At 49.4% G+C, this 13807-nt stretch overlaps 1 protein-coding gene and 1 long non-coding RNA gene across 4 annotated transcripts in view; one reads left to right on the top strand and one right to left on the bottom strand.

The window, feature by feature from the left end:
- LOC310751455 overlaps nucleotides 1-13807 on the top strand; it is a 175612-nt gene that overhangs the window by 1337 nt on the left and 160468 nt on the right. The window lies entirely within an intron of this gene.
- Nucleotides 1-13807, bottom strand: part of TBX1 (T-box transcription factor 1) — a 46588-nt gene that overhangs the window by 23359 nt on the left and 9422 nt on the right. For all 3 annotated transcript variants that reach the window (XM_083590184.1, XM_083590185.1, XM_083590186.1), the window contains one exon: nucleotides 2524-2625. In XM_083590184.1, the coding sequence (XP_083446310.1) occupies nucleotides 2524-2625 (102 nt within the window). The remainder of the gene's footprint in view (nucleotides 1-2523; nucleotides 2626-13807) is intronic.

The raw sequence follows: 13807 nt of genomic DNA, 5'->3' as shown, positions 1-13807 counted from the left end.
AATCTGGCCCACGGACGGTCCAGGAATCAGCGTGTTTTTACATGAGTAGAATGTATCCTTTTATTTAATGCATCTCTGGATTATTTGTGGGGCATAGGGATTCGTTCATCCCCCCCCAATATAGTTCAGCCCCCCCACAAGGTCTGAGGGACAGTGGACCGGCCCCCTGCTGAAAAAGTTTGCTGACCCCTGAGATAGAGGTTCTTGTTGCCTAAAATGAGTCTCCCGTTTCCCCCACTTCATATTCTTATATGTCCCTTCTACTGCTCTCGTCAACATGTCAATGTCAGCGGAGCACTTAGATCACTTTAGACATTGTCTTATGAGGACACACCTCTTTAGATGGCAAGTACTCAGTGTAGGTACCTTGCAGATGTTGTTGCACTCCTGCCCCCAGCAGCCCAAGCCAGTATGGCCAGTTGTCAGAGACAGTGGCGTAGTGTGGGTTGTCAGCACCCGGGGCAAGGCAAGTAATTTGCGCCCCCTAACCCATGGATTTGCGCCCCCTAACCCGTGGATTTGCGCCCCCTAACCCTAACCCCCAGATGTTGCGCCCAGTGCGGCCCGCCCCCCCTGCACCCCCCACGCTACGCCACTGGTCAGAGATGATGGGAAATGTAGTCCAAAAAATATGCAGGACACCATGTTGGCGATGTGTTTTGAATGGGATTGTTATTTTGTGAGTTTTAATTATGGGTTGTTGTTTTTTATTGCTTACGTAATTGGGTCTTATGAACTTCTGAGAAGCCTAGCTTGACTTTAAGTGGATTATTATTATCATTATTATTATTATCTGACTCAGATAGGTGCTAGTTTTGGGACACCAGGATTAAACTGTGCAGAGCTTGAAGATGGAGAGTGACTAAAAATGAACCATATATATATATATATGTTAACTATTAATAAATAATAAAATGATAATGATGATGGCTTTCTTCCTTTGAAATATGGTACACCGGATTCTGATAGAGGGGGCCCTGTTCCAAAGTCCTGCGTTCTATGGGGCTTACTCCTCAGTAGCTGCCTACAGGATCGCAGACTCTACACCCAGTTCCCTTCCAGCTGACTGTTGCTTCCTTCCTGACTGGTGCACGCAGCAATTGCAATGGACGACTGCAGGATCCTAAACACAGCAGAACCTACAGAATAAACACGCATAGGAGTGCTGTAGCAGACAACAGAATGTGGCCAATTAAATTCTCGCGGGTGGGGGGGTGGATCGGGCGGAGGGGGTGTGGGTTGGTTCTCAGTCAACCCGATGATCCCACCCACGATTCCTAAGGGCCTGCAAGCCAGAAATCGACTTCCACCGACCGAACCCGTTTGGAAGGATGGCCGTGAGGCGGATTCTTTTACCGAGTACAAAATTGGAGATAATCGCTGACAAATTGCCGAGGCCTCGGAGCGAAAACACGATAAAAGAGGCAGTAAAATTGGGATGTAATCGCCATCCGGGCTTGGCATTCCTGCGCGTTAGAATGGCAGGGCTCAAAGCTGCTGGTTCTGCCGAGCCAAGGGATCCCGTGGGGAGAGTTTTTCATTCTCTCCCCTCCTGCACGACTTATCCCTCATCTGAGCCACCGCTCCCCACATTCTCACGGCATTGGCACGCAAGAAAGTGTTTGCACGTCGGAATGCGCCCAGGCGTGTCGCTGAAACGATATGCTCGAGCGGAGCGGCAGTCCAAAAGGTGTGTGTGTGGGGGGGGGGGTGTTTCAACTTCTGCCTTCAATGTTGCAATTATAAGCGTGCATTAGCTTGGAAGTAAGGCCCAAGTAATATAAATGGGACTTGCTCGTGAGTAAAGATAGATAGGACCGGGCTGTGATAGGCTTTGGGACACTTTAGCTGGGAAGAGTAAACCTGAATAATAGCATCGGGCTGCACGACTGAAAAGTTACTTTCCCGTCTCCAGGGAAGGGAAATAATTCAAGAACATTGTGAATTTACAACTTTTGAGCTCCCTCGTGGGTTGGTTCATATAAGAGAATAAAGCAATACAAATGAGAATCCATTAGATAAATAAATAAACTGTCCTGATCTGGAATTTAGGAGTGCTTATATCGAACTCGGTTTTGGGATTTTTAAGAAAGGTTTTTGTTTGTTTTTTTGTTTTGCATTGGTTCCTAATATTTGCAATCGCCCCTTAGACTTTGATTTTAAGAGAACGTGAAAACACGACATCATACAGCTTGAACACTAGCAAACCCTAAAAGAACCACTGGCGACTCTAGCCCCACAGCTCTGCCCCCATAACCGTTGCAAATGACCTTGCAGCAGGATCCTTACCACAATATTCATTTAGAAGCCAGTCCTAACTGAATTCAACGGGGCTCACTCCAAAGTCGGCGGAGTTTGGGTTTTTTTTATACTTGTAAAACGCTTAGGGCAAAGCGCTGAACAAGCGCTCCCTAGTCTCCCAGAGCTGCGAGGGACTCCAAAGTTTGCTGAGCGCCGATTTGGACTCCCTTAATGAGAATATTTGCTTCCAACCCGGGAAGATGGGCGGAAAGAAATACTTGCCGGTATCGCTTGTCGTCCACCGGTACGAAGTCCATCAAGAGCATGTAGTCTGCCATAGGGTCCATCCCAAAAATCTTCACCTGGAAGGTGGGGAACATCCTCCTGGATTAGGGAAGGAAAGGACAGCGCAGGTGATGAGCCAGTTAGAGAAAAACGTTTTTTTCTGATCCTGCCTGCACCCGGTGGATGGCGAGGTACGTGGGAAAACAAAACAAACCAGCACACCTGACCCGACTGGGCGCTGCCCTAACGACCCACGGATTAGCAGCGCTGAAGCGGCTGCGCTGGAGCTGCCTCACAGCGAGTCAGATCATTGGGCCACCTAGCTCAGCATCATCCCTACACCGACTGACAGCTGCTCTCCGGGATTTTAGACCTGCGACGGGATCTCCCTTCTACCTGGAGAGGCCTGCAAAACGGATGGTCTACCACAGTGGTGTAGCGTGGGTTGTCAGCACCCGGGGCAAGGCAAGTAATTTGCGCCCCCTAACCCGTGGATTTGCCCTAACCCCCAGATGTTGCGCCCGGTGGGCCGCCCCCCCCTGCACCCCCCACGCTACGCCACTGGTCTACCAAGAAGCCGCAAGTGTAGCGCACACACTGTGCGCGCGGCTGTTGGACCCCTTTTACAGTGGTACCTCGGGTTAAGTACTTAATTCGTTCCGGAGGTCCGTTTTTATCCTGAAACTGCACTTAACCTGAAGCAACACTTTAGCTAATGGGGCCTCCTGCTGCTGCCGCGCTGCCGGAGCACGATTTCTGTTCTCATCCTGAAGCAAAGTTCTTAACCTGAAGCACTATTTCTGGGTTAGCAGAGTCTGTAACCTGAAGCGTATGTAACCCGAGGTACCACTGTATTTGAAGGCCCAGCTAGCTGGAGAGCCGCTGCCGGTCAAACATATACTAAACAGTTCTGGGATAAATGGACAGCTAGCCTTTTCCTGGCGTGACTCTGCGAGGCAGCTTCACCTGTGCTCCTCACCCTGGTGTTTGGAAGGTGGTTACGCACAACCCAGGCAGCAAATGTCTCAGTGGAACCGGGGAGAAAATCTTTCAGCCCAAGTAAGACAAAACTCATTGCGCCTGCAGTACCTAATTATACCTAATTGCAAATTCAAATGTATCCCTATCGTGTTGTATGACTTCCTTGATATTGTTTGTGGGCTGGAACTGGTCTGTGACCGAAATAATAAATTCATTCAGTCTTTGAAGCCCGTCCATTTTCTCGAAAAGGAAGTGGCGGGCGGGCCTAGAGATGAGTTTAAATCCAAGCGCCTGTGTTGTGACAATGGTTTGGGTAAGCGTCGTCAGCCTGTCAGGGTAAGGTTGGTTAGTTAGGCTGGCAATGCCCTAAGAACAGGCTAAGAGGAACAGAGGAAAGATTCGTCAGAAGAGGCAATCCCGAACGATTAAAACCAGTGGGACTTTGGGTAGCATCATAAAATGCTCTCCTCGGCTGGTTACGCACCTGAAGCACCTGAAGCAGATTACATCACACACACACACGAGAAATCTTGGGAACTATAGTTTACTCGCCACAGGGCTTCGAGTCACAGCACCCTTAAACTACAGTTCCCACCGTCCTTTGGGGAGCTGTGCGCTTTAAACGTGTGGCGTGTGCGCGCGCAGCCCTTGTCTGGCTGTCGTAAACATGCTACTGGAAGCGCATGGAGAGCACGCGCAGCTCAGTGGGCCAGCGAGTGCTCTGGTTCAATCTCCGGTTTAAAGGGGGCAGGGGTAGATTTCATAGAATTGCAGAGTTCGAAGGGACTAAATGGGTCATCTAGTCCCTCCCGCTGCAATGCAGGAATGTTTCGACCGACGTGGGGCTCAAACCCACGATGGCCCCGAGATGGAGTCTTATGCTCTACCAAGGGAGCTACTCCCTGCAGGAAAAGGGACGGTAGGAAGGAGCAACCATCGGGGGCTTTGGCGAGCCGCAGCAGGGCGTGTAGACCAGGCTTCCTCAACCTCGGCCCTCCAGATGTTTTTGGCCTACCATTCCCATGATCCCTAGCTAGCAGGACCAGTGGTCAGGGATGATGGGAAATGTAGTCTCAAAACATCTGGAGGACGAGGTTGAGGAAGCCTGGTGTAGACTACAGTGGTACCTCGGGTTAAGAACTTAATTAGTTCTGGAGGTCCGTTCTTAACCTGAAGCACCACTGTAGCTAATGGAGCCTCCCGCTGCTGCCGCGCTGCCGGAGGAAAATTTCTGTTCTCATCCTGAAGCAAAGTTCTTAACCCGAGGTACTATTTCTGGGTTAGCGGAGTCTGTAACCTGAAGCGTATGTAACCTGAGGTACCACTGTATAGAGCGCGAGGTGAACCAAGGGCCTTCCTATGTTGTTCCTTAATGCACAACATAGAGAGAAGTTGTTTGTTAGAAGTGGATAAACTGGAAATGAAAGGAAGCCGTGCTGGATCAATTTTTTGGAGGTGGGGAGTAAGGTTGCTGTAGTACCAACAACTATTCCATCCAAAGATGATGGAGAGCAAAGTTCCGAGTCCCCCACGCCACTTCTTCACAGAAGAGCTCTGTGAGATCTAGAAGCTTGCTCACAACTATGTTTCGGTTGGCCCTACGGTTCCCCACCCCACAGACCAATACACTGCTCTCACGCTCGCTCTCGTCTCTATTCAGAGTTGGGACCCCAGGGGTCATCTAGTCCAACCCCCCGCAATGGAGGCAACCCCACACATCCAATCTGAAACCATACGGGGGGCGGAGCCCAGCTTAGCTTTGCAAATGTGCTAATTGTGTGTTTCATTGTTTCTTCTCACCCCGTTCCCTTGTTACAGCTTCGTGGGATTTTAGGGACACCGGAAATGTAGATGCTGGTCACAGAGAAGAATAGCGCAACGGTGCCAAAAAGGACACTTAAATCCCTTTGACTTCAGTGTGGTTTTCTTCGGAAGAGGGAGTGGCAAACATCTGCTTAAACTTATAAATCCAAATATTTTCGCTTCTGGCAGGGCTGGATTTTTTTCTCTCCCTCTGAGCTTTGGATGTCTCCCCTCCCTCCACCCCCCCCCCAAAAATACAATTCTAGGGGCCAAAAGAGGAAAGTGAAAGCAGCCTGAGGAACTCTTAATAGGCCGACCTTCGCCCACGTGGGTACCCCCCTCCTCCTCTACTTATTTCGAGGGCGCACGCTGCTCCCGAGATTCAGCAGCTTCGGATCAGGTCCCACATGCACAAGTCTCAAGTGCAATATCTCCCGCTCCCAGGGCCCAGGCTACCCCGCCTCAGGCTGTTGGTGGCGGTTTCTCCGCGGTGCAATGAATTCAAAACCCTTGCAAGCAGAAATCCAGCAGGAGAAGGATTCTGCCTCGCCTTTCATCCAGCATGCTTCTCTTCTAAGTGCGAGGAGCTTCTTCGCCGCCCAAGTTGCACTCAGGGTAGACCCATTAAAATGAACACACCCAAGTTATTCGAGAACGTCAGTTTTAATGGGTCTACTCTGCACAGGGCGAACGTCGGATAACATAAGACCCTTGAACATTAGGAACGGATGTGGACCGGCCAGGTGAAACAGCGCCGCTTGAGCCTGCTGCAAAGCGGTTGGTTCTCCGCCCACGTTTCCCCCCGGGGCCTGTCTGGAGCCTGCACAAATATGCGCGGCATCCTGGCTTGGGGACGATTCCCCCTCCCATCTTCAGGATGAGCGCCCCAGCTTCCAGAAGGGTGCCAGCGTGATTCTGTTGCACCAAAAGCAAGCGAAGAGCCGCCCAGTGGGACGTTAAAGGCCAACAGATTTACTGTGGAAGAAGTTCCTGTGGAATGGCGCATTCCTGGGGCAGGAAAAGCATTTGCGCTCCATAAGAAGGCGATCCTGTTCCAGTTTGCCTGAGCATGACATACATACGCGAACAGGAAGCTGCCTCCCACAGACTCACACTCATTGGTCCATCTGCCTCAGTACTGTCTACACTGACTGGCAGCCGTTCTCCAGGGTTGGAGATGCTCTGACAATCAGCTACAGCCTTTCCCACGAAGCCCCTTTATAAGCTCCATGAACGGTGCTAACTTCGCCGAAAATCGCTCTGTAAGACGCTTCTTCTTTCCTCCCACAGTTGTTAGGGCATATCGTCTCCGAGGTTTTTTGGTACTCCGTGCTGAGCAGGATGCGGGACTCGGAAGTTAGCAGCGTCGCATAGGGCATTAACTCTTATTGGGGGCGAAATGCCCCAGCGCAACCCATGGCTCTGGCAGCAGCCCCAAACCTTTGCACCCCAGCGAAAGTGTGCAGAAGAGACTAGGCGTAAAAGCTGTGGGAATGTTAAGGAAGGTAGGAGAGGATATATTGTTTTGATATTATCCCTCCTCACTCACGCTAGTGAGTAAACAGCAGCGCACATTGCCTTTGCAACTTATTGGAAATAAGTTGATGATTCATTAGAACCGTTTAATGAATGAAGCAAACAGGTCTGGCTTGTCCAGTCTGGATTGTTCCTGGTAAGTTTCCCCTTTATCTCCCTCTTAGAATAATAACAACACAACACAGTCTTCTTTAAAAGCAAGAATAAAGTTTTACTCACATTCAGTCCACAGCAGGAACCTGAAGGCAGGCTTTATCATGTGGTTACAGTGAAAAGAAAAAAGGGACGCAGGTGGCACTGTGGGTTAAACCACAGAGCATAGCACTTGCCGATCAGAAGGTTGGCAGTTCGAATCCCCGTGACGCGGTGAGCTCCCGTTGCTCAGTCCCAGCTCCTGCCAACCTAGCAGTTCGAAAGCATGTCAAAGTGCAAGTAGATAAATAGGTACCACTCCAGTGGGAAGGTAAACGGTGTTTCCGTGTGCTGCTCTGGTTCGCCAGAAGCGGCTTAGTCATGCTGGCCACATGACCCGGAAGCTGTACGCCGGCTCCCTCGGCCAATAAAGCGAGATGAGCACCGCAACCCCAGAGTCGGTCACGACTGGACCTAATGGTCAGGGGTCCCTTTACCTTTACAGTGAAAAGAAGTCTGAGCTGCATCTCAGTCTTTCTGCTTGTGGGCTCCATCCTAAGTGAAGGTTGAGCCATGCGCTGGCTAAGAGCCAGGAGAGCAAGAGTCCAAGACTAAGAGTAAATTCTGATGGCTCTTAAATGCAGGTATCTTCAACGGGGGTGGCCATAGGACTGTGGTACAGGGTCTGCTTCGCATGCACAAGGTCCCACGTTCAATCCTGGCACCTTCACGTGGGTCTGAAACCACGGCTGCCAGTCATTGTTGACAACGCTGAGCTAGAAGGAGGAATGGTCTGAATCCCTATAGAGCAGTTTCCTCCGTGCCTATGCCTAGCTTGGCTCAGAAGAGCTTGAGGAGATCAGCCGAGGAAGGGCCCAGCATCCCAAGACTGGAGGCACGTTCCCCAGGCGAGACCCTTTTCCAGGGACCAAACTTTTCCCAGCTGAGGCGGTGGGGTGTGATTCGGACTTATGCGTTTCTCAGAAGCTCAGCCTGGAGCTTAGACCGAGTACACCCCAACCGTTTCAAGCACAAGGCTCTCCCGCCCCTGCAACAAAAGAATAATGCAACTGCAGTTTGTTAAGGGTGCTGGGAACTGTAGCTCTAAAGGTAAAGGGACCCCTGACCATTAGGTCCAGTCGTGACCGACTCTGGGGTTGCGGGCTCATCTCACTTTATTGGCCAAGGGAGCCGACTTACAGCTTCCGGGTCATGTGGCTAGCATGACTAAGCCACTTCTGGCGAACCAGAGCAGCGCACAGAAACGCCGTTTACCTTCCTGCTGGAGTGGTACCTATTTATCTACTTGCACTTTGATGCGCTTTCCAACTGCTAGCTTGGCAGAAGCAGGGATCGAGCAATGGGAGCTCACCCCATGGGGGGGATTCGAACCGCCGACCTTCTGATCGACAAGTCCTAGGCTCTGTGGTTTAACCCACAGCGCCACCCGTGTCCCTATAACTGTAGCGCTGTGTGGCGCCAATTACAGTTCCCAGGATCTTTTGGAAGAATGTGTTTTAAAATGCATGGTGTGCGCATAAGCAGCCTCAGGCTTTCTGAGCCAGTGTGGCCTAGTGGTTAGAGTGTGGACTCTTATCTGGAAGACCAGGGTTCAAATCCCCACTGGGCCATGAAGCTCACTGGGTGACCTTGGGCAAGTCACGCTCTCTCAGCCTAACCTACCTCACAGGGCTATTGCGGAGATTAAATAAGGAGGGAGAGAAGCACCTTGAGCTCCCTGGAGAAAAAAGTGGGATATAAATTAAAAATAAATCCTTAGGCGCCTTGCGCGCAATCCAGGCAGAGTCCAAGGCCGGCGGGAGCCTTTTCTGAAAGCACCAGCCGGCTTCTGCTCACACAGCTAAGCGCGCAGCATTCAATTCTCTGGATCGCTTCCCCCCACCCCATTGGGAAATAAAACCCCCCTTGAAATCGGTCAGGACCCCCCAGCTAAAATGTTTAACTGCTAAGCTGATGGGAGGATAAAGTAGGTGTCAACTCCGAGCAAACTTGTTTGGGAGCAAATCCCACCCGAAATAAATTGGGTGTCTAAGAAAACGGATAGGATGGGGCTTCTGAAATCAAATGTGCAGGAGGCCCCACTCCGAAAAATATATAATGAATTTTATATCAGACCAGCTTTCTGGGGATGGCTGGGTTAGCTCAGCGGGTACAGCAAGAGGCTCTTCATCTCAGGGTCGTGGGTTCGAGCCTCGCCTTGGACAAAAGATTCGGGCATCGCAGGGGGTTGGACTAGATGACCCGCGTGGTCCCTTGCAGCTCTACAGTCCTAAAATTCTGTACCTAAACAATCCCGAAACTCTAAGGCTTCGTCTCTAAGGGCAACACCTATTGCAACAGAATGGTATTTACTCCCAAGTAAGTATGCAGAGGCTCGATCTACAATGGGTCGGAAAGATAAAAGTTGGGTAAGGCTGGCCACAATCCGTCCCATCAACAGCGCAGTCGAATATATATCTATTCAGCCCTGCTGAGTTCGTTGGGTCTTACTCCCCGTTGTATAGAACTGTAGCCTCAGTACGTAACTCCTCTTAGAGAGGAGTCACAGTGCGGGACTTATGCGGCACCAGTGAACTTAGTAGCTTGTGGTAAAGAGACCCGCTTAGCTGTCCGTTTCTCTTGCTTCTAATCAGAGATGTAAGGGACGATTCCCCGACACACAAACACCAAAAAAAAGTTGTACCATCCTATGAAGAAGATATCTGAGCAGGTTTGTTAAACTGGGTCCCTTTCAGGGAACACTGGTATGTTCTGAAAAATAAGGACGGCGCTTGGAAAGTGCAGAATAGCACTTGCTTGGCACAACGTCGTCTAATCTCTCCTCCTCCTTGCCACAGAGCAGAATGACTTGCTCGTGAAATAGGCCTGCTACGTCGTCTAACCTCCCCCTCCCCAAAACAAGTCGGGCTGAATGCTCACGAAACAAAAATCCGCCTGGAAGCGACCTTAAAAGGATGGGTTGGTTTACTGCGGCATAAACTTCTGCGAGAACCCAGTCCGCAAGACGCAGGGAGCTGGGTTGTATGTTTTAATTACTTATTGGATTTGTATACCGCCTTTTCTGCCAAGGCACCCAAGGCGGTTTACAATTTAAATACTAAAACAAATGGATTATCTTAAACGAAGGCGGACAAGAGTCCTCCCCTGCCAGCAGTGTACTCCTGGTCCGTGGGCTCTCTGGTACGTAGGTTCGCTTGCTCCTGCCTTCCCTCGGGGCACGCAGATCTTCAGCAGCTCCCCAGGCTCAACGGGCGTTTTACTCCCAGGCAAAGAGGCGCACTGGTGCAGGCTCGCTTGCTCGCTGCAACAGAAGACTGGCCACCCCGTCCGGGAGCTGCTTCGCTTTCCAGGAGGAAGAAGCACAGGCTCCGTTGGAAAAAGAGAGACAGAGGAGAGGGAGGGAGAAGTCTCCATTGCGGATTGGGACAGCTGTCCTTTCTGTTCCCGACGTTTCACGAGCCTCCCCCCTAACATTTCTCTGCCCACCCCCAGTCTGGGCTTGGGAGAGAGAGATTCTCTGGCCGGCTCCGAACCAAACATGCTCTTTGTAGAAAATGTGCGGGCATCGCTGCTTAACGGTGCCTGCTTGTCCTGTCTGGGGCGGGGGGCTTCGGAGTCGTTCTGGAAATAACCAAACCACACACCCCCAGACCCGGAACGCAATATTGTGTCAGGCCCTGAGCTGATAGTTTAACAGGAGGTGAACCCTATTAACCTCCCGCCCCGGTGTTTTTTCGCGTTTGGCCTTAAATGAAGCTTGAAAAACAAACACGTTAACTTGAGAAACTCCAGCTTGAAACACCACCGGTTTTAAGGAGTCGTTAAAATAAACCGGACCACTCGCCCTTACCAGGGACTAGAAGCCTGTCTTAAAAAAATTATATCGGTTTGTTTTGCCCCTTATTAACCTTTCCCTTTCCCCACCTCTGGTAGAGGCGCTCAGAATTTTAAAACGGTTTGGGCTAAAATGTAAGGACTGTACACATGTGAGAGAGTTTAAAATACAGACAGGAACGATATCCAGTAACTTTTCCCACCACTTTCGCCGAGCATTTTTGCCTTTACTCGGAACTGAGTCCAAGTAAGTTAAACTGGACTTACTCCCCAGTAAATGTTTAGGAATTAAGCCTTAATTCTTCCCTCCTTGTTCCATTTAAAAATAACCCAGCAGATTCTCAAACGCGCAAGCACGATTTTTAGAAGACCTCCCTAGAGAATCTTGCTTCGTAATCAACTCTACTAAAATCAGTCAAGACGAAGAAGCAAAGAAAACCGCTTTGGAGTGACCCACCTCCAAAGAATAATAGAATCGCGGATAATAGAATCGTGGCTTATTTTCTACAATGTAGATGGACGAAATCAAGTTCTAGAGCAGCAGGGATCAGCGCAGAACTACGTCGAGCAAACTCGCCCTGGCCCGACCTAAGCGTTTCGGGGATTTGCAATTGTAATTCTATCTAAAATTGACGTTTAAAAATTTGACAACCCGCTATTTACACACACACACGACCAAAAATAGGAGTCCGGAAGGGGTTAACGGTTCGATTCACAAGCTCAGGGCCTCGTTAACATACGAAATGCATGGATTTCAGATCAGCAGACCCTGAACACAGACCCTAAAACCCTTTACAGCCAGGGGTTTTTTATTTAAAAAAATTAAGCTGTGTATCAGTGTTGCTAATAAATAAGCACGTTCACTGGGACGTGACCCCCGTTGAAATAAATGGCGCTGACCTTTTCTTAAAAAAGGAAATCCGTTTCAGATAGAGGGCTTCTTGGGGAAACCACGATCGTGGCTTTCAAATCCAAAAACCACGCCCCACAACCCCCCACAACTCACTTATGGAGGCCCGCGCACACAGCAGGGCCCAGGAATGTGGGCAAAGAACTCTGAAACCAAACCGAAATCAATGCGAAGAGCATTTTCCCCCATTGAAACAATCGCCGAGGTTTTAGGAAGTCGCCCATTCCCCCGCTCCATTATTTCAGCCCTACCAATTCAGAACAAAAGCAGCCATTGACTTAGAAGCTGCCGGATGGTATGAACCCTAATTTTCGTGAATCTGAGAGACAAACTGGGGCATCAGTTTCCTTTTCCCGCAAGTCTTTGTTTTTTTTAAATCAAAGCAAAAAGCTCGCCCATGGAGAGATTCCTTTCAAATCCAGAATCTCTGTTTTCCTAAATAAACGTTTTCCACATTGTACTTTTTACTACAATCCTCGCAGGCATGTTTATTCAGAGGCAAATCGCATCGAGTCCAATTAGACTCAATCCCAAGTGACTGCGTATAGCATTTTAGATTTAGAGTGGCAATGTCACGCTTTGCTCGCTCACTTTTATGCGGGGCGTCCACATGAGGTAGTGATTATCTCATAGCCAGTTTGTATTTTCCCCCATGTCCCTTCGGTTAGCTCCAAAGGGACTAGAAAGGAAAGTGTGTGTGTGTGTGTGTGTGTGTGTGTGTGTGTGTGTGTGTGTGCTGCTTAAACGCAACAACTGTGTACATTTACGCTTTCCTACAGCGAGGTTTACTTCTGAGCAAACACTCAAAGCGACAGGAACAACGCTAAACAACTTCTGTCGTGCCTGGGGGAGGAAATTCATTTTAACGTATTAAGTTAAAAGGGTTCTTCTAACACGATCAACAATTATAAACTGTGCCATCCAGGTAGAACTTTAGGAGCAGAAGTCCAGCGAATCACTCAGAAGAACGAGCAGGAGGGTCCCCAAAACACGTATCTATAGAGTCACCGTAGGACTGTGAAGTCCAGAGTCAAATATTATTTAAACTGCCAAGTAAAGTAAGTAAACAGAGTGCTCTTTTGTGGAAGTTTAAAAGGGGGTGGGTATTCTCTTTCTGACACTGCTACATAACTTCTAGACCAATTACTAAAAAATCGCCTCCCAGGAAAGGAAAAAATCCTTGCTCTAAAAAGGCTGGGCAAGATCCAGGCAAAGCCAAGTTCGTTGGAAATCGCCTAGATTCCCCTGGGAGAGATCAAGTTGCTTACACACCATACATTTAAAGAACACACACACACACACACACACACACCACACAAAAGTAATCACGGGAACTGTAGTTTGTTAAGGGTACTGGGGATTCTAAGGTGTAAACTAAGGTTCCCAGGATTGGGAAGGTGTTTTTATTAAATGTATGACATTCTGATAAGAAGAGAGGGGGAGATCAATGCAGTTTAAAAGAGCATGGATCGTGCCCAGTGCCTGCCAGCAGGTGTTCTGCATCACTCCTTGCTGCAGAGGTGTAAACAGAAAGGGAAAGAGAGCGGGGGCGACTGGACACAGAAAATTATGACCGGGTTGGCTAATAATTCCTACCGAACATTCTCGGCAGGAGACGGTGGTAGACTCGGCAGGCTTTGTTCCTTTCTGCTCACGGTTTGCTACCAGCAAACATGTGCAGGCGTTTCTGCTTCCCGAGGAACAGCCGGAGAAAGAAAGAAAGAAGGAAAGAAGGAAAGAAGGAAAGAAAGAAAGAAAGAAAGAAAGAAAGAAAGAAAGAAAGAAAGAAAGAGAGAAAGAAAGAAAGAAAGAGAGAAAGAAAGAAAGAAAGAAAGAAAGAAAGAAAAGAAAAATTCCCCCAAAGCGTCAGACCCAAATGGTACTACAGCGCACACCTCTTCTCTGCAATGGAGTCTTTCCTTTCCAGAACCAAAGCGGCTCCTCTCCGAAAAGGTTATGGGGCCGACAAGCCAGATCCGGAGCTCCTTGCTCTAACAAAATAAAAGTGAGCCCGTGTGCCGCGATTGGAAGACCAACGATATTTGCCACGCTGGTTGGGATCAG

Source organism: Podarcis filfolensis (assembly GCF_964270895.1).
Source record: "Podarcis filfolensis genome assembly, chromosome: 16".
In the NCBI taxonomy this organism is placed as follows: Eukaryota; Metazoa; Chordata; class Lepidosauria; order Squamata; family Lacertidae; genus Podarcis; species Podarcis filfolensis.
This window is presented reverse-complemented; position numbering and strand designations above follow the sequence as displayed.